This window comes from Pristiophorus japonicus, chromosome 2 (genome assembly GCF_044704955.1).
Source record: "Pristiophorus japonicus isolate sPriJap1 chromosome 2, sPriJap1.hap1, whole genome shotgun sequence".
NCBI classification, from domain to species: domain Eukaryota; kingdom Metazoa; phylum Chordata; class Chondrichthyes; family Pristiophoridae; genus Pristiophorus; species Pristiophorus japonicus.
The window spans coordinates 356,824,790-356,845,719 of record NC_091978.1 but is presented as its reverse complement, the minus strand read 5'-3'; the positions used below and the strand labels follow the sequence as shown (position 1 = coordinate 356,845,719).

Here is a 20,930-nt window from a genome sequence, read left to right as displayed (position 1 = left end):
TGGAACACTCATTTTTAAAAAATGGTGCAGGTCGTGAAATATATTTTAACAGTGGTAAAGTTTTCCAATTGCCAGGAATATGTTTATTACTGGAACATTACCTCTACACTCTGCAACACATACTTAACAATTATAAATATAAAATATTTTTCAATCACTAACTCCGCTTGCCCTGCCTTCCTTTCTCCCAAATGATCTCTTCCTCTTGCCAAGTTTGATTATTATAGCTTTGCTATTGGCCCTGGTTCCAGGGCAGAGGCAACTGATCTCAGCGGTGAGGGCAACAGTGATGCTGCAGTTGGCCTCAGCTTCGGGGAAGGCAAGAAGGATCTGCTGGGCTTGCTGCTGGTTTTCCGATGATGCCCGCCCGACGTGCATGTGTGTGGGGACGCCACGCGAGAATGGCACAGTTTATGGCTGTGACCTGCCAACCCATTGTTTCACCGTCATATGAAGAACGGCCACGTGGGCAAGTTGTCGCAGGGTGATCAGTACCCGCAGACCCAGAACGCAATGGCTTCAGGCGGAGGTGGAGGAGAATGGGAAGGGGGAAAGACGGAGGAAGAAAAAGTACATCTGGATCTTGCCCTCCCGTAACCTGGACCACTGACCCATCAAAGTCCACAGCAAAAGGGTGGCGCACCTGGACATCCAGACCTGGATGCCCCTGAAAACCGCTGGCTGCCTCGGTCATATTGGGCCCCTTTTTAAAGAGGGAAAATCAGATCATAGGAACAGGAGGAGGCCATTCAGCCCCTCGAGCCTGTTCCACCATTCAGTTAGATCCCGGCTGATCTGTATCTCAACTCCATTTACCTGCCTATGATCCATATCCCTTGATATCCTTACCCAACAAAAAGAATCTATTGATCTCAGTCTTGAAAGTTACAATTGTCCCAGCAGCTTTTGAGGGAGGTGGGTTTTGATTTCCACGTCCCTTTGTGTGAAAAAGTGCCTCCTAATTTCACTCCTGAATGGCTTAGCTCTAATTTTAAGAACGTGCCCCCTTGTTTTGGATTCGCCCACCTGAGGAAACCGGTTCTCTGTATCTACCCGATCGCACCTCAACCTTCTACACTCAAGGGAATACGAGACAAGTTTATGCAACCTGTCCTCATAACTTAACTCTCTAACATTCTGGTAAATCTGTACTGTACCCCATACAATAATACATTTGGAGCCAATGGCAACTGGCGGGCATTCCATTTTGGCTGGCCAGTGCTGCTTCCACCGCCTCCCATTCCGCGAGGGCCCGCGTGGCAACGGTGCCAAACATAGTTTACTAAGTTGATTCTGGGCGCTCTGCCAGGGTCAGGGGCCAGCGACACAGTAGGACAGTAGGATTAAGCCAGCCCTGCGAGCCCTGGGGTTTTGGAGCCCAATGTCAGAGGCCAATCCTTACCGGGTAGAGGACAGTTTGTCGTGGCAGTACTAAACCGCAATGGCGTCACAGCATTCTTCACCCTTTGGCCCACGAACCTCACTGTCACCAGAGCGTACGGCAGGCATTGCCGAGGGCGTTCCATCGTCTCACACAACGCATTAAACTCGTACAAGTACACCTCGAGGTTGCAAGTAAAGTAACAGGAACGCAATTAATTCCAATGCAGAAACAGCAAAGCTCTCTAAATTCAGGACTTGTACCTATGGATTGGAAAACTGCACACGGCATTCCATTATTGAAGGGAGGGATGAAGGTTGAATCCACAGACCTGTCAGTTTAACAATACTTGTGGGGAAGATGTTGGAATTTGTCATCAGAGACAGAGGCCTGTATTTTAGCCTGGAGGTGAGTTGGCGGGGGAGGGCGCGGGGAGGTGCATTTGTTTGTGATCGGGAAACCCGGAAGAACGGGTTTCCCAAAAGTCCTGCAGTGTTTATCTGCAGGCCTCCTTTAAGTGGGGTTCTCGCCCACAGGCAGCTTTACTGACACGCCTAAGGCTTTTCGGGCAGGAAGCCTGCTTCACAAGGCTATGAAAGCAGGTAGGTGTATTGGGGGAGTGAGAGAGATTGTGGGGGGGGGTTGGGGCCATTGAAGGGGGAAGGGGGTCTGGATCACCGGGGGGGGGGGGGGGTCCGGATAATGGAGGGGTCTAGATTGTGCGGGGGTTGGGGGGGCGGGGCAGGGGGAGGGGTGGTGTATGATTGCAGGGGGATGGGGGTTTCCAATGGTATTCGGGGAGAGCAGACAGGTCGCGGGGGATTTTACTGGTAGCTTATTGGGCTGGGGGAAGCACTCCTGCTGCTCCTGGCCCACAAGCAGTGCTGCCAGGGACGTACCTCATGGATTCAGCCCTTCTCGCCGCCTTTCAGCTGCCGAGTTTCCCGAGGCCCGGGAAACCCAGCAGCCTGTGGTTAAAAATAGAATCACTGTTAAAATGAAGGCAGATAACCTCATTATAATATCTAAATGTCCAACCCACTTGCCGCGAGCGGATTGGTTGCCCGCTCCCTCGTCCCGCTGCCGTCAAAACAGGAAGTGGGCGGGTTCGATTCCTGTTCCAGATTTTATGCACTTTAACCTCTGACCCGACACCAACCCACCTGTTTTTGGGAGTTAAGGTTCAGCCCAGAGTGACTGAGCACTTGGACAAGTGTGAGCTGACGAAAGAGAATCAGCATGAATTTGTGAAGGATGAGTCATGTCTGATTAATCTAGTTGAATTTTAATTGAGGAGATCCCTGGCATGGTGAATAAGGAATGTCTACAGATACTGTCTAAATGGACTTCCAAAAGGCATTTGATAAGGTTCTGCAAAAGAGATTATCAAAAATGAAAGCAGAATTGGAGGTACCTTGCGACGTGGGTTGGTACTTGGTTCGGCGATGGGGGCAGAGAGTAGGGATAAAGGGAACATTACCAGATTGGTGGGATGTGACAGGACGTGTTTCTCAGGGATCTGTACTGGGGCCTCAGCCTTTACCCTTTCACCCTTTATATATAAAAGTGAATTGGATGAAGGAATAGAGAACTGTATATCCAATTTTGCAGATGACACTAAGTTAGACGGCAGAGTAAGTTGTGCAGAAAGAGCAGGAAGTTACAGCATTGGTCACGCTCAAATTCCTAGGCTACGGATTAGACATTAAACTGAGACAGCATCAGCCTATTTACGTGGATCCCACGGCACTATTTGAAGAGGAGCGAGGGAGTTCTTCTGCTGTGCTGGCCAAGCTATGTCCCTCAGCCAACGTCCCATAAGCAGATTAACTGTCAATTTAACTCATTTCTATTTTGTGGGACCTTGGTGTGCAAACTGGCTGCTGCATTTGCTTACAAAATACATTAGATTGACTGGCAACTGATCTGAACCAGCTCAACCTGATCCGAACTAGTGAGGTGTCAATTGGAGTAACCCACTTGTGCCAGTTGGCAATTGGTTAGATATGTTTTCGGCACCATTCGGTGATGTCATCTATTTGCTTCATGGGTTCTTTGCTGAAGAATTCTAAGCAACACATTGCTATTAAGAACTAGTTGGTTTATTAACAAAGGTTTAACAATCACATTACACTTTACCAGTTCATCCACTAGGAGATAAGAAATAATAAGGGAAATAAGTCACTGGTGGGAGTGGTCTACAGGCCTCCAAACAGTTGCCACACTGTAGGACAGAGTATAAATCAAGAAATAATGGAGGCTTGTAAGAAAGGTATGGCAATATTCATGGGCGATTTTAATCTTCATAGTGATTGGACAAATCAAATTGGCAAAGGTAGCCTTGAGGAAGAGTTCATAGTGTATGCAGGATGGTTTCTGGGAACAATACATTGTGGAACAAACCAGGGGACAGACTATTTTAGATCTGGTAATGTGTAAAGAGTCTGGATTAATTAATGATCTCATAGTGAAGGATCCTCTTGGGAAGAGTGATCGTAGCATGGTAGAATTTCAAATTTAGTTTGAGGGTGAGAAAGCTAGGTCTCAAACTCGTGTCCTGAACTTAAATAAAGGTAATTACAAAGGTATGAAGACAGAGTTGGTTAAAGTGGGCTGGGAGAATATATTAAAGGGTAAGACTGTAGAACAACAGTGACAAACATTTATGGAGAAATTTCAGAATTCTCAGCAAAGATATATTCCAGTGAGAAAGAAAGACTCTTAGGTAGTAAAGGTTGGTATCAAAATTATAAACAAAGGCATACAATGTTGCGAAGAACAGTGGAAGGCCAGAGGATTGGGAAATTTTTAGAAATCAGCAAAGGACATCTAAAAAAATGATAACGACAGAGAAGATAGCATATGAGAGTAAACTAGCAAGAAATATAATAGCAAGACAATAAGATCTTCTACAGGCATATAAAAAGGAAGAAAGTAGCTAAAGTAAACATTGGTCCTTTAGAGGATGAGGCTGGGGAATGATAGCAGGAAACCATAGACCAGTTAGCCTAACATCTGTCGTTGGGAAAATGCTGGATTCCACCATTAAGGAAGTAGTAGCAGGACATTTAGAAAATCATAATGCAGTCAAGCAGAGTCAGCATGGTTTTATGAAAGGAAATGGCGGAGACTTTGAACAAATATTTTGTATCGGTCTTCACGGTAGAAGACACTAAAAAATCCCAATAATTCATAATCAAGGAGCTATGGGTGGGGGACTTAAAACAATCATTATCACTAGAGATAAAGTACTAGGCAAACTAATGGGACTAAAGGTGGACAAGTCCCCTGGACCTGATGGCCTGCATCCTAGGGTCTTAAAAGAAGTGGCTGCAGAGATAGTGGATGCATTGGTTGTAATTTACCAAAATTCCATGGATTCTGGAGAGGTCCCAGTGGATTGGAAAATGGCAAGTGTAACGTCCCTATTTAAGAAAGGAGGGAGACAGAAAGCAGGAAACTATAGACCAGTTAGCCTAACATCTGTCATTGGGGAAATGCTGGATTCCACCATTAAGGAAGTAGTAGCAGGACATTTAGAAAATCATAATTCAATCAAGCAGAGTCAGCATGGTTTTATGAAAGGGAAATCATGTTTGACAAATTTGCTGGAGTTCTTTGAGGATATAACGAGCAGGGTAGATAAAGGGGAACCAGTAGATGTTGTGTATTTGGATTTCCAGAAAGCATTCTATAAGGTGTCACATAAAAGGTTACTGCACAAGATAAGAGCTCGCGGGTTTGGGGGTAATATATTAGCCTGGATAGCGGATTGGCTAACTAACTGAAAATAGAGAGTCGGGATAAATTGGACATTTTCTGGTTGGCAAACTATAACTAGTGAGGTGCCACAGGGATCAATGCTGGGGCCTCAACTATTTACAATTTATATTAATGACTTGGTGAAGGGACCGAGTTTTGCTGATTTGCTGATGATAGAAAGATAGGTGGGAAAGCAAGTTGTAAGGAAGACGCAAAGAATCTACAAAGGGATTATAGACAGGCTAAGTGAGTGGGCAAAAATTTGGTAGATAATGTGGGAAAATGTGAGGTTATCCACTTTGGTAGGAAATATAAAAAAACAAATTATTATTTAAATGGGGAGAGATTACAAAATGCTGCTGTACAGAGGGATCTGGGGGTTCTTGTACATGAAATAGAAAAGGTTTGCATGCAGGTACAGCAAGTAATCAGGAAGGCAAATGGAATGCTGGCCTTTATTGCAAGGGAGATGGAATATAAAAGTAGGGAACTCCTGCTCCAACTGTACAGGTAAGACCACATCTGGGGTACTGTGTACTGTTTTGATCTCCTTATTTAAGGAGGGATATACTTGCATTGGAGGTAGTTCAGAGAAGGTTCACGAGGTTGATTCCTGAGATGAAGGAGTTGTCATATGAAGAAAGATTGAGCAGATTGGGCCTACGCTCATTAGAGTTTAGAAGAATGAGAGGTGATCTTATTGAAACATATAAGATTCTAAGGGGGCTTGAGGATGTTTCCCCTCATGGAGGAATCTAGAACTAAGGGGCATAGTTTCAGAATAAGGGGTCGCCAATTTAAGACAGAAACGAGAAAGAATTTCTTCTCTCAGAGGGTCATGAATTTTTGGAATTCTCTACCCTAGGGAGCTGTGCAGGCTGGGTCTTTGAATATATTTAAGGTGTAGATGGACAGATTTTTGAATGATAACGGAGTCAAGGGTTATGGGGAGCGGGCGGGAAGTGGAGTTGAGGCCAGGATCAGATCAGCCATGATCTTATTGAATGGTGGAGAAGGCTCGAGGGGCCAAATGATCTACTCCTGCTCCTTTTTCTTATGTTCTTATGTTCACAACTGCAATACCTCATCGTGGATGACGTAGACCCAACTGATTGAGGTTTTATTAAGTCTTATGAACATCACGTGACTGGCTAAGCCACTCACAATTCAACAGCTCTACAACTATTTTTTTCTAAACATTAATCAAGGGCCCCCTGATTAAAGGGAGGGAGGGGGCACACTCCAAAAACTTTTCAAGTGCCACCTTGTTTTTTTTGAGGGCACCAAAACACAAATTATATAAGTGCCCCCTGGCTAAAAGGAGGGGGGAGGGGGGGCACTAAAACCGACAAACAAACAAATTAAACTTTAGACATGGTTTAAATTAAACTTTGATTGCCGGGGGTGATGATGCACTCCAGTCCCTCCGGGGCCCACCTATTGCGGAAGGCCACGAGCGTACCAGTGGACACCACGTGCTCCCTTTCCAGGGACACCCTGGCTCGGATGTAACTGCGGAAGAGAGGCAGGCAGTCAGGTTGAATGAACCCCTCCGACCGCCCGCTGCCCTCCGCACAAGGTGCCCAAAGATCAGGAGTGTGGGACTGAAGTGCAACCAGAATTTGAGGAGCAGCCCCTTCAGATATTGGAACAGGGGCTGCAACCTGACACATGCCACATAAACATGGAACATGGACTCCTCTAGACCGCAGAAATTATAGGCGGCCTGGGAGCCCGTAAACCGACTTAAAAACTTATTGCACGGGACTGGTCTGGTCTAAGTCACCAATAAATAAAGGGAGGACTCCCGCGTAGGGAACACTCCATTGGGGACCCCCGCCTCCTCCGGATGGCAAGATGATGCGCCATGGCTTGTTTGGATGGCAGACGAGGATGGCAAGGTGAAGAGTGTGCAAGAACAGCCCGCACAGGAATCTCCTCCACGCAAAACTGAAAGGTATGGAGGGGATTTCCCGGAGGAGGCTCAAGTTGTGAGGCACCGGCTCCCGAGGGAGGTTTTGGAGCTTGGCGCCGATGAGGAATTCCGTCCGGACGGGGATCAGCTCGGACGAGATCTCCCCACGTGCTTGAGCCTCCTTGACACACCTAACGGAGTCAGGGCCCAGTGCTGATTTTAGCGACTCGATGGCATTGGCGCGCACCGGATGTCGGCCAGGACAAGCGCCATGCCAGCTCAATAGCTCTACAACTATTTTAGTTGAAGACAATTAAATCAAGTGACCCCTGATTAAAGTGGGGGGGGGGGGGGGAAACACTCCAAACATTTTCAAACATGTGTCCCCTTGGTTTTTTTTGAGGGCACCAAAACACAAATTATACACGTGCCCCCTAGCTAAAAGGGGGCGGGGGGGACGCTAAAACCGACAACTTAATCAAATTAAACTTTAGACAAAACATCAAATTAAAATTTGGTTGCTGGGGATGATGATGCACTCCAGTCCCTCCGGCGCCCACCTCTCGCGGAAGGCTCGGATGTAACCGCGGAAGAGAGGCAGGCAGTCGGGCTGAACGACCCCCACGTCCGCCCGGCTGATGGCCCCCTTGACCATGCCCAGGAGCAGTCCTACGAGGAGGCCTTCCGACATCAACAGCTCTACATACCTGTGAGCATACTCACAAATGCATACATTACAGATGGCAATGGTTCAGTCGGGCCTCCCCGTGCTGGTTCTGATTCTATGCTGAACCCTATACTTTATTGCAGTTGGGATTAGTGCAGGTTAAACAAGCCTACATTATTCGTTGATAAGTCAAGCATTCTTCAAAGGTTTAGAATCAATAACTCACTGCTGAATTGATAATCTGAGTAGAAATTGGTTCCTTGAGGCTGGCTGGAATTTGGGACATGTGGCAATCAAATTTTGCTGTCGGGTCCACACCTGTCTTTGTTTTTTTCATACATGGAGGAATTGTCTTCACCTTTCCTAACAACACCTAAAGACGTGAGAGAAAGTTTTTTTAAAAAAAAGGTCAGTTTGTCTAAAACTACAGAATTTGCCAATTTCCATCATTGATACATCTGTAACCTGCACATAGAATTCTGCTCTCAATATCTTCTTCTAATCTGTCAGAACTAGGACAGCGACTTCACAACTTTAGCCACACTAGAAAGTAAAGGGTTTTTAAATCAAAATAAATTCAGCAGATCTTTGATTATCGATGATAACACAGAGGCCACCCCTCAAAGTGAATAATGGACACCAGCAGATAATTGAGAGTTCTAGATTGCCATTTTGCATTTTGAATGCCGTACCTTTACCCTTGGTGTCAGCATTGGCTCAGTGGTACCACTCTTGCCTCGGAGCCAGAAGGTTGTGGGTTCAAGTCCGCCTCCAGAGACTTGAGCACATAATCCAGGCTGGCACTTCAGTGCAGTGCTGAGGGAGTGCTGCACTGTCATAGATGCCGACTCTCAGGTGAGACATTAAACCAAGGATTTCTGTCCTCTCGGGTGGACATAAAAGATCCCATAATACTATTTGAAGAGCAGGGGAGTTCATCTGTTTTCCTGGCCAACATTTATCTCCCAACCAACATCACTAAAACAGATCATCACACTGCTGTTTGTTTACAGAAGAACACTGACTACACTGCAAAAGTAGTTCATTGGCTGTGAAGCGCTTTGGGACGTCCAGAGGTTGTGAAAGGTGCTATTTAAATGGAAGTTTTTTTCTGCTTTCTTCAGCCCAAGCCAAAAAGATCAACAGGTGATGGAAAATCTGGAAATGGTAACCTAGTGGTTGCAGTTATGGTACTAGATTAGCAACCCAGATTTCAAAAGGGAGTTAGATGTGGCCCTTATGGCTAAAGGGATCAAGGGGTATGGAGAGAAAGCAGGAATGGGGTACTAAAGTTGCATGATCAGCCATGATCATATTGAATGGTGGTGCTGGCTCGAAGGGCCGAATGGCCTACTCCTGCACCTATTTTCTATGTTTCTATAACCTCACTATTGTCATCTAGCAGCTGAAAATTAATCTGTTGTGAAAATTAATGTCCTTCAGGGAAGAGAAAATGTGTGTGAATGTTTAAAAATGTATAGAGACATTGAAGTTGAGAACGTGGGAATTGTATAGGGACAGTATAAGCTAACAAAGAATTCATGGAGGAATAGCCATGACATCTCAGACTCGAGACTGCGAAATGTTACAACACTAACATGTATTGAAACAAAACCCACAGCTTGCAGAAAAACCTCAAGGTCTTATTAAATCATGTTATTAACCTGAAACATTAACAGAAGGTCTTTGTTTAAAATCAGACCATACTTAGGTCGGCTTATGAGTGGACAAAGGGAAAGAGGGATCAAAAGGGATAGGCTGGACTAGGATGTCACTCTAGCCCTATCTTGTTAACTTTTGCCGAAAATGTATAACCGTCGTCCCTTTACAATGTAACGTCACTTTGTCCGTAGGAAGTGGGTGCGTTCTATCAGAGTTGCATTCCTTCTGTCTGATAAGGTCCCCGATCGGGATTTGCTTTTTAAATAAAAGCTTGCTTTGTTTAAAGCACAAATGGTATTCGTTTCAGTAATTTTGCTGAACCAGATTGAGAAAAAAGAATCTACATTTACATGTGTACCCTTCATTTGGCTGTGCCCATATACGACTCCAGCCCTACAATATGTGCTTGACTCTGCGTGTCCTCTTCATGCTGAGCACAGCGCTTATTGAACAACCGTCACCAAACAGAATAAGAGAATTCCCTATGGCATCACCACAAGCACTGCAGTGGCTCAAAATATCCCATCTCCACCTCCTCAGGGCAGCTCAGGATGGGAAATAAATGCCGGCCTTGGCAGCGTCGCCCACATCGCATGAATAAATGGTATGGAAAAAGATGTTCAATCAATAGAACTACAATGAAGTGTGCGCGCATTACAGAGTTATCTGGAATCTTACAGGACAGAAACAGGCCACTCAGACCAACAGATCCACACACACCTCCTCCTACCTTCATTGGAAAATAGGAACAGGAGGAGGCCATTCAGCTCCTCGAGCCTGTTCCTCCATTCGATGAGATCATGGCCGATTGGTATCGTAACTCCATTCAACCACCTCCATTCATACCCTTTGCTAGCAAAAATCTAGCAATCTCAGATTTAAAGTTATCTACTGCTTTCTGTGGGAGAGTGTTCCACACTTCTACCGCTTTTTGTGAAACGAAGTGTTTCCAACATCTCTCCTGAATGGCCTGGCTCTGATTGGAAGGTTATGTCCCTTTGTCCTGGACTCCTCCCACCAGCGGAAAACATTGCTCTCCATCGACCCAATCAGTTTCTTTTAAAATCCTAAAAACCTCAAACAAATCACCTTTTATATTCCGGGGAATACATGCCTCGCCTATGTAATCTCTCCTCACAATCTGACCCGTGGAGCACATTCGAGTGAATAAAAGCAAAACACCGCGGATGCTGAAAATCTGAAATAAAAACAGAAAACGTTGGAAATACTCAGTGGGTCAGGCAGCATCTGTGGAGAGAGAAACAGTGTGAATGTTTCAGGTCGATGACCGTTCGTCAGAACAAACAAAGGGTCATTAACCTGAAACGTTAACTCTGTGTCTCTCTCCACAGATGCTGCCTGACCTGCTGAGTATTTCCATAATTCTGGTGAATCTGTGCTGCAATCCTTCCAAGGTCGATATATCCTTTCTAAAGTGCGCTTCCCAGAACTGTACTCAATATTCCTGACTTTGTCTAACCAGGGCTTTGTATAGCTGCAGCAAAACTTGCTCTCGATTAAATTCGAGTTATAAAGGCGAACATTCTCACCCTATCAACATATCCTTCCATTCCTTTCTCCCTCACGTGTTTATCTAGCTGCCCCTTAACTGCATCTCTGCTATCTGTCTCAACCACTTCCTGTGGTAGCAAGTTCCTCATTCTCACCACTCTCTGGGTAACGAAGTTTTTCCTGAATTCTTTAATGGATTTATTAGTGACTATCTTGCATTTATGGAGGTGGAAATTCATTCTGTTACCGCCTCTGTTTGCTCCTCGGAAGGGCGGTAATGTCGGCAGAAATAATTTGCGGGCGAGCGGACGGCCAGCTTCCAGTGCCCCACCGGGACTTTCGGTGCCGGGTTTGTGGGGGCACGGATCAGTGCCGTCTGGGAGAGGCGAGCCGGTGTGCAGCGCCCCTGGTTGCGACACCTTTTTGAAATTTGTTTTCTGGAGGGACCCGTAGCGCCTCTTAGCGCGCTCTAGTGGGACCGCCTGGGACTGCGGGCGCTACGAGCTGTGCCGGCAGCAGAGAGGGAAGGAATGTCTACCTGAGGTGAGTGTGATTGGTTTTTATTTTTGTGATCTATGTTGATGTGGCGTCAGTAAGGTATTGGGAATGTTTTTGTGTTTTTTTTTGGCGATTTTATTTTTCCCAGGGAAGCCCCTCTCGGGGCGCTCCGAGGCTGGCTGTTTAGCTTGGGGATTTTCGCTTGCTCAGCCGGACTAGCGCCCTGAAATACATGTCGAACGCCTCCCTTAGCGCTCCGCCCCACGCTCAGGGCCCAGCTGATGAATTTTGCGGCTGCAGGCACAGAATATTTCCCAGCGCAAAATTTACCGCCCCGCCGCCATTAGCGCCTCAAAATGATCCCTCGTCCCGAACTCATTAGATGCACCAGCTGATCTGCTTGCTCAGCGCTCGAACACACACCAGCTGGTGTCAACACTCACAAAATGTGTTCGGTTCATTGGCACAGAAGTCGGCTCGGTGTCGATTTTGCTCAATTGAGATCGGCAGTACTGGAGGCAGAACCACTGCAGGCGAGCGCACAGGAACAAAGCAGGCACAGCGGTCACCTGGGCAGCTGTGCTGACGAAAGCTTAGGAGGCGCACCACCAAACTGCTTCATTCACCACTGATGGAGAGTGACTCGGCAAGAAAAAGAAAGTTAAAAAAAAAGAGGGATTTCCTAGCTTCTAAATAAATATCAGGGAAAGAAAGAAAGACTTGCAGTTATATAACACCTTTCATGGCCACCGGACATCTCAGAGCACTTTACAGCCAATGAAGTACTTTTTGGAGTGTTGTAATGTGGGAAACACAGCAGCCAATTTGCACACAAGCAAGCTCCCACAAACAGCAATTTGGTTTAACATCTCATCCGAAAGACGGTACCTCTGGCAGTGCAGCCCTCCCTCAGCACTGCACTGGTATTGTCAGCCTAGATTTTTTTTATGCTCAAGTCCCTGGAGTGGGACTGGAACCCATAACCTTCAGACTCAGAGGCGAGAGTGCTACCCACTGAGCCACAGCTGACACTTGATACAACAGCGGCTGTGAAGCTTTATATCACACTGGAATAGAATTGTATAGCACCCTGAATTTCCTAAAAGTCAAATAACGGCACCTTAAAAAACAGAATGGTTTCCGTGGCCAGGTTGTTTAGCTGATGGTGCCTCAGAAGGACATCAATGTGCCGATGAAGATAAACACCACAAGCTGGATTTCCCAGTGCTTGTAAACTAGAAACGTTGCATTTCAGTCCTTCATGGTACAGCTTGAAAGCTGCAATGTGAGACGTCGCCAGGAAGAATGTGCTTTCTTCAAGTTCTTTCCCACGTCTGCCATCTTCACGCATCTTCGCCCTAGTGTTGAAAATGATTACATTTAAAATCTCCCTTGAAATACAATGCAGTTACTACAGTATTACGAGACTCCCAAAGCAAGCGCTCTACTCAGAACGCCTTCACGGCAAGTGAGCCAAAGGTGGGCAGAGGAAACGTTACAGGGACACCCTCAAAGCCTCCTTGATAAAGTGCAATATCCCCACCGACACCTGGGAGACCCTGGCCAAAGACTGCCCGGGAGGGCGCTGAGCACCTCGAGTCTCATCACCGAGAGCGTGCAGAAAACAAGAGCAGGCAGCGGAAAGAGCGTGCGGCAAACCAGTCCCACCCACCCTTACCCTCAACACCCACCTGTGACAGAGACTGTGGTTCTCGTGTTGGACTGTTCAGCCACCCAAGAACTCATTTTTAGAGTGGAAGCAAGTCTTCCTCGATTCCGAGGGACTGCCTATGATGATGATGATGGATGATGATGACGAAGCAACAGCAAAGAGTGAAGAAGTCAGGTGGCAAAGAGCTTCTGCACTCCACCAACTCTCCGCCCCATCCCAATTTCCTCCCTTTCCTCTCAAAAGCTTCACGATGGCAGTCCCATGGACAATCAGCCTAGTAGCCTTCCTTCAGGTGTAGGCCAAGTTGATGAGTGTTGGCAGGCTGTTCAACTGTGGGTATCACAGGCGAGCCCAATCACCTCCTCGCCCAACATAGAAACATACATAGAAAATAGGTGCAGGAGTAGACCAAGAGGTGAAAATTCCTCTTCTAATGAAAAAAAACCTGACGAAAATTGGTCAACAATCACACAATTTAAATTCCAATATAGTCCTGCCATTGCGATTGTTAATTGTGCAGAAAAGCAGACATTGTCCTCATTTTTGCTAAAAGAGGAGTTTTGGGCCTCGACATCTGCACAAACTTTTCAACAGGATGTCAATGGATAATGGTCAGAAGTAAAACCCCCTTCCTTAACCCAGGACAACTTCCTCCCGCCGTTCTGCCCTGCTGCTGACTCTATCCCAGAATCCCGGAACATTGGGGTCATTGGAATATTTGGGGAAGGCGCCCACCAGCACCTGTTGCAGGACAACATGGGGGTCTGCACCCTCCGCTCACCCCGAGACCGAGGAACTTGGAGCCACGCGCTGCCTCTCTAAGATGGGGCCGGAGGGGGAGCCGAAGAAAATTGGCCACAAAACATTTAAAACTCCCACTCGGGGGAACATTACTTTAGTATTTTTGTTTTTAATCTCCCGGGGACCTTCCCTGGCCCTTCCCAGGTACCTACTCTCAGCGGGCGTGGGTCTTGCTGGGATTAACCGCAGCTTTGCCAAGGCAACCGGGCCAAAGAGCCAGACGGACGCAACGCATTTGGCAGAAGAAGCACCTATCCCGTTTCCCCTTCCCCACCCATTTCAGAGCACAATTTGCGGACAGATTTAGAGGCTGCAAACCCAATGGCATTCCAATCCTACCCCGTTCCCTGCCAGAATTTTGCCCCAGTTTTGCTTCAAGAATTGCGGGATTTGCAAGCTTGTATATTCCATTTAGTAAAACATCCCAAGGCGCTACGCAGGAGTATTGTGAGACAAAAATTGTTTTTTTGACACCGAGCCACATAGGAGAAATTAGGGCAGGGGCTTGGTCAAAGAGGTCGGTTTTAACGATTGTCTTGAAGGAGAAAAGAGAGGTGGAGAGGCGGAGAGGTTTAGGCAGGGAGTTCCAGAGCTTGGGGCCTAGGCAACAGAAGGCACAGCCTCCAATGGTTGAGCGATTATAATCAGGGATGCTCAAGAGGGCAGAATTAGAGGAGCGCTGACTTCTCGGGGAGGTTGTGGGGCTGGAGGAGATTACAGCGATAGGGAGGGTTGAGGCCATGGAGGGATAGCTTTTGGTCCTATACATACCTCTTCTCTGCAAATCGCTGCTCGAGTTTCACATTGTGTATGAGCTTCATATCACCAAACTTCCACAGGGTGTTCAAACTATAACTGCCGTCAAGCTTTGACCCTTCCAAGGTCGACTGTATGAAGCTGTACTCCCGCCAGTCCGTGTGGCAAATTTCTAAGTAAGCTTTGGAACAAAACGTGATTGAGATTAGAGCACGAATAAGAAACACTTGCAACGAGAATTAGCAGCAGATGGAGTGAGCCTTTGACTTGGCGATCGGCATCCTATCCACCGGCTTAAACGTTCGCTCCTTCCACCAGCAGTGCGCCGTGGCTGCAGTGTGTCCCATCTACAGGATGCAGCACGGCAACTCGCCACAGCTTCTTCGGCAGCACCTCCCAAACCTGCGGCCCCCACCACCTGGAGGGACAAGGGCAGCAAGCGCACGGGAGCACCAGCACCTCCAAGTCACACACCATCCCGAGTTGGACGTACATCTCCAACAGGGATGGGGATTTTTTTTTTCCCAACTCTCTGATGTTCGCCCGACCTGAATCCCCTCGGTTTTGTTTTACTTCGCCAATTGTTGTGAAATTTAATTCAATGAATCTGGTCATATTTTATGGGTTGGCACCAGAAAAAAAAAATGATTATGAAAGCCACTGGTTCAGCAATGTCCTTCAGGGACGAGAATCTTGCCATCCAGAGTGGCCTCCACGTGTCCCACAATATGTGGTTGACACTTAACACCCTCTAATGGGGCCTAGCCAGCCACTCAGTTACCAGAACGACTAGGGATGGGCAATAGATTCAGCATCGTACACATCAGGAGTACAAACAAAAATAGTTAAAGGGCTAGATTTTTGGTCATCTGCCGCCCCTGTTGGCACCCCGGCGGTGCAGCAATGGGGGCGGTAAGCACTACAGGTGGGCAGCCAGCTTCCAGCTCCCCGCGGGGACATCCGGTGCCGGTTTTGGCGGGGCACGGAACATTACCGCCCGGAACAGGCGAGCCGGTGTGCAACATCCCTGGTCATGACACCGGCTCGATTTTTGGCTCCCATCCGATCCGTCGCCCTCTGTAGAGCGCCCCCTGCTGGGACCGCCTGTGGAAGTGGGTGTTCCGAGCTGTAGCGGCCACAGTGAGGTAAGTAATGCCCACCTCAGGTAAATGTGATGGGTTTTTTTGTGATTTATGTTGTGGTGGCGTGAGTATTTTATTGGGAATGTTTTTGGTGGGATTTTTTTCTCTCCCCAGGCCTTTCTTACAGCGCCCCGAGGCCGGCTGTTTAGCTCGGGATTTTCCCTTGCTCAGCCGGCATAGTGCCCTAAGAGAGGTGTGTAACGCCTCCCTTAGCGCTCCGCTCCACACTCGGGGCCCAGCTGATGAATTTTGCTGACTGAGGCGCAAACTGTTCCCGGGCGCAAACATTATCGCCCCGCCGCCATTACCGCCCTGAAATGAGCAGAACCGAAAATTCAGTTCATTGTTTCACTCTTGCCACAAATTCCTGATGAATCGAACAACAATCGCAGTAGACAGGGCTTTAAACTAATGAAGGGTTGGGGGATGGGGGCGGTGGATTGAGGAAAGAGTAAATTTAAAAGCAGCAAGAGAAATGTCAAGGATCTAGAGCAGAGTTATGGGTAAAAATAAGCAGAGTAGGTCAGGACAGAGTAACAAAGGTAATAGGGCATCAGTGACTAAGGTGGAACCAGGGAAAAGTAGAAAAAAGTCAAAGCTAATTGCACTATATCTGAATGCGTGAAGCATTCGTAACAAAATAGATCAATTAATAGCGCAGACAGAAATTAATAGGTTTGATCTAATAGTCAGTACGGAAACGTGGTTGTAAAATGACCAAGGTCGGGAACTAAATATTCCAGGATACTTAACCTTTGGAAGAAATAGGCAAAATAGAAAAGGAGGAGTAGTAGCCTTGATAATAAAGGATGGGATAAAGACAGTGGAGAGAAAGGATCTTTGCTCGTAAAATCAAGAAGTAGAATCAGTTTGGGTGAAGTTAAGAAACAACAAGGGGCAGAAAACATTGGTGGGAGTTGTTTCTAGGCCCCAAACAATAGTTGTAATTTAGGGCAGAGTATAAATCAAGAAATTAGAGGCGCATGTAACAAGGGTAATACAGTAAACATGGGGGACTTTAATGTACATATAGACTGGGCAAACCAATTCATGGAATGTATACAAGATAAGTTTTTTAGAACAGTATGTTGAGGAATCAACCAGGGAACAGGCTATTTTAGATCTAGTATTGTGTAATGAGAAAGGAGAAAGGGTTAATTAATAACCTTGTAGTAAAGGGGCCTTTAGGGAAGAGTGACCATAATATGATAGAATTTTATATTGAGTCTGAAAGTGATTTAGTTAAATCCGAAACTAGGGTCTTAAATCTAAACAAAGCAAACTACGTAGATATGAGGGGCAAGTTGTCTAAGGTAGATTGGGAAACTACATTAAAAGGTATGATGGTAGACAAGTAATGGCTAGCATTTAAAGAATTAACACATAAATTACAACAAATATACATTCCTTTAAGGCATAAAAACCTCACAGGAAAAGTGGTCCAATTGTGGCTAACAGAAGTTAAAGATAGTATTAGATCAAAGGAAGAGGCTTATAATGTTGTCAAAATGGGCAGTAAGCCTGAGGATTGGGAGGAATTTAGAATTCAGCAAAGGAGTACCAAGAAATTGATAAGGAAGGAGAAAAAAGAACATGAGAGTAAAGTAGCTAAAGACATAGGGCCCAATTGGCCATGACTTGCATCAATTTTTTTGGAGTAAGTTGTTTTTTCTGGCGTAAGATAAAAATGCCATTTTCCCCCCAAAATTTGCTCCAGTGTAAGTCAGTCAGGTACGATTTTTTTTAGGTCAGTTTTTATTCCAAAAGGGGGCGTTCCCAGAAGCCAGTGTTGGCCATTTATGCCATTTTTGCCACTTAGGTCAGTTTATGTGGCTAGCTCTGAAAAACATTGCGGGCAGTGAAGAAAAAGCAGCGCACATTCCGCAGACATTAGGGTAGGGATAGGGGAGGGAAGGGAACTGGAGAGGACCTCAACAACCAAGCACTAAACATTGCAAGGAAATGCTCAAACAATTAAAATACTAATAAAAATGAAGTAAATCCTACCGGAGAAATGCGAGCTTCTGGCCACGATGTCACGGAGGCGAGGGTGGGGGGGGGGGGGGGAAGCCAGAGAGAGAGAGATGCTGGTATACAAAACACTCTTTCTCTCCCACCCCCCCAATACACTCTTTCTCTCCCCCCCACCCCAAACATCTCCTCCTCCCCCCACAAAACTCTTTTGTTACAAAGGGATTAGAGTATGAGTAATGAAGTCTTACTACAATTATACAGGGCATTGGTGAGGCCACATCTGGAGTATGTGTACAGTTTTGGTCTCCTTACCCAAGGAAAGACATACTTGCCTTTGAGAGAGTGCAGCAAAAGTTCACTAAACTGGTTCCTGGGATGAGGGGATTACCCTATGAGGAGAGATTAAGTAGACTAGGCCTATATTCCTTAGAGTTTAGAAGAATGAGAGGTGACCTAATTGGAATGTACAAAATTCTTAAGGGGCCTGACAAGATTAATGGTGGGAAAATGTTTCCCCTGGTTGGGGAATCTAGAACAAGTGGTCACAGTCTCAGAATGAGGGGTAGATCATATAGGGCTGAGATGAGGAGAAACTTCTTCACTCAAAGGGTTGTGAATCTTTGGAATTCTCTACCCCAGAGAGCTATAGATGCTCAGTCGTTGAGCATATTGAAGACGGAGGTCGATACATTTTTGGGAACGAAGGGAATTAAGGAATATGGGGATAGTGCGGGAAGGTGGAGTTGAGGTAGATGATCGGCCATGATCACATTGAATGGCGGAGCAGGGAGCAGGCTCAAGGGGCCAAATGGCTTACACCTGCTCCTATTTCTTATGTCCTTTTAACAACTTACCTTTATCAGCACTCTTTTTCCTGGGTATTGTGAATTTTTTCAAACTGCCTCGGTTGGGGTTGACATATGAGATTTCATTCTTGCTGTTTAGCTCCATTCCTCATCGTTTTTATGTTAGCACTAAAAAAAAAGTGAAGGAAACCCAGTGGGTAACAATCAATATACATTTCCAATTATATCCCAGTACAATTTGCCTCCATAAGAAGAGGACTGTTCTCTTTTATATCCCTCTCTCCCTTTGGCCCACCGTTGGCAGCCGTGCCTTCAACATCCAGGCCCCGTGCTCCATAAACCCCTCCAAGTCTTCACTTCCCTTAAGGCCCTGCTTAGAACTCACCGCTTTGTCCGAATTTTTGATCACCCCCTCCCAACATCTCCTTCTTTGGCTTGGCATCCATTTTGTCTGCTCGACTTGAGCACAAAAATCTAGGCTGACACTCCAGTGCAGTGCTGAGGGGGTGCCGCACTGTCGGAGGTGCCGTCTTTCGGATGAGACGTTAAACCGAGGCCCTGACTGCCCTCAGGTGGACATAAAAGATCCAATGGCACTATTTCGAAGAAGAGCAGGGGAGTTATCCCCGGTGTCCTGGCCAATATTTATCCCTCAATCAACATAACAAAAACAGATTATCTGGTCATTATCACATTGTTGTTTGTGGGAGCTTGCAGTGCGCATATTGGCTGCCATGTTTTCTATATTACAACAGTGACTACACTTCAAAATGTACTTCATTGTCTGTAAAGTGCTTTGGGACATTCGGTGGTCGTGAAAGGCACTATTTAAATGCAAGTCTTTCTCTTATTTTGATTAAGTTCCTGTGAAATGCCTTGACACAGTTTGCTACGTTCAGGGTGCTATATGTGCAAGTTGTTATTATTGTTGTTGACTGCACTTCAAGATAATTCACTGTTGGCAAATTGCTTTAGGCACCATCAGTCTTGAGAGACGTGATAAGGAGCTTTGTAAACGCATGAACTTTCTTTCCATAAGTCAGTAAACTGCTATTTGAATAGTAAGTAAAGGAGACCAAAGCCCCAAACACTCCTTCCAGGTGAAATGGTGATTTAATTGTACTTCTTGCAATTTAGTATACTGTATTCACTGCTCATGGTGCGATCTCCACTACACTGGGGAGACTAAATGCAGATTGAGGATATCGCTTTTCTTAACACCTCTGTTCAGTTCACAAGCGTGACCCTGAGCTTCCAGTCGCTTGCCATTTTAATTTTCCATCCCACTCCCACTCCGACCTCTCCATCCTGGGATCCCTACATCATAGGCAGTCCCTCGAAATCGAGGAAGACTTGCTTCCACTCTAAAAGTGACTGTACAGTCCAATGCGGGAATTACAGTCTCTGTCGCAGGTGGGACAGACAGTGGTTGGAGGAAAGGGTGGGTGGTGTTATGTATTAATGCTTGGGGGTCACCAGACATCAGAGGGTGCCACGGAGGGAGGTCATCGGGCTGTACGCATGTGGCATGTGTGCTTGGTCACCTGTACATAAGCTGGGTGTCTTTGTCACGCAGGCACTCTTGGGCTGGAATAAAGGTGAGTCACATTGCACCCGAGTGAGTTTACAGTAACCGGACTCTTGAGTCATTATAATTAGCGACGGGGTAATTTAAGAACCTTCGCATGCACAATGGGCACAGTTGGGATCCTGGAGAGATTCGTGGAGGATCTGGTTTGGGTGGATTTTGTCGACCGCCTGGATCAGTATTTTGTGGCCAACGGCATGGAGGCAGAGGCCTACACAGTTAAGCGCAGGGCAGTTCTCCTCACCGTTTGTGGTCCGAAAATTTACTACCTCATGAAGAATCTTCTCTCGCCTGTACGTCCCACGGAAAAGGATATGAGGAATTGTGTACGTTGGTGCGTAACCATTTGAAGCCACAAGAGGGAATCATCATATCACGCTACCGTTTGTACACGCATGTTCGTGCTGAGGGCCAGGTTGTGTCGGGATATGTCGCTGACCTGCCACGTCTTGCTGCGCCGTGTAAGTTCGGGAACATGCTGGAAGACATGCTGCGTGATGTCTTCGTGATAGGCATCAGCCATGATGCGATCCTCAGGAAGCTGTTGGCTGCAGAGACGCTGAATTTGAAAAAGGCCATCATGACTGCCCAGGCATGCATGACAACGGATGATAATTTGAGGCAAATATCATCGATGGCAAGAGTTCCACGACAAGTTCTACAAACAAAATGGCGTCGTTTTTGGGCAGAGCTTCTTATGCGAAACCTGCCGTTGCTCAGAGCCTGCTAACTGGTCCGAACCAGATTTCACCCTGTTGGCGTTGTGGGGAAATCATCGGCCTCATCAGTGTCGG

The 20,930-nt window shown here is 46.4% G+C and overlaps 1 protein-coding gene across 6 annotated transcripts in view; it reads right to left on the bottom strand.

Annotated features, from left to right (window-relative positions):
- The window catches only part of LOC139249590 (uncharacterized), a 194,122-nt gene that overhangs the window by 25,597 nt on the left and 147,595 nt on the right, over positions 1–20,930 (bottom strand). For all 6 annotated transcript variants that reach the window (XM_070872538.1, XM_070872529.1, XM_070872540.1 and 3 more), the window contains 5 exons: positions 18,597–18,716; positions 14,642–14,807; positions 12,518–12,755; positions 7,952–8,098; positions 1,403–1,562 (listed from right to left, as the gene is read on the bottom strand). In XM_070872538.1, the coding sequence (XP_070728639.1) occupies positions 1,403–1,562; positions 7,952–8,098; positions 12,518–12,755; positions 14,642–14,807; positions 18,597–18,693 (808 nt within the window). In that variant the 5' untranslated portion in view covers positions 18,694–18,716. The remainder of the gene's footprint in view (positions 1–1,402; positions 1,563–7,951; positions 8,099–12,517; positions 12,756–14,641; positions 14,808–18,596; positions 18,717–20,930) is intronic.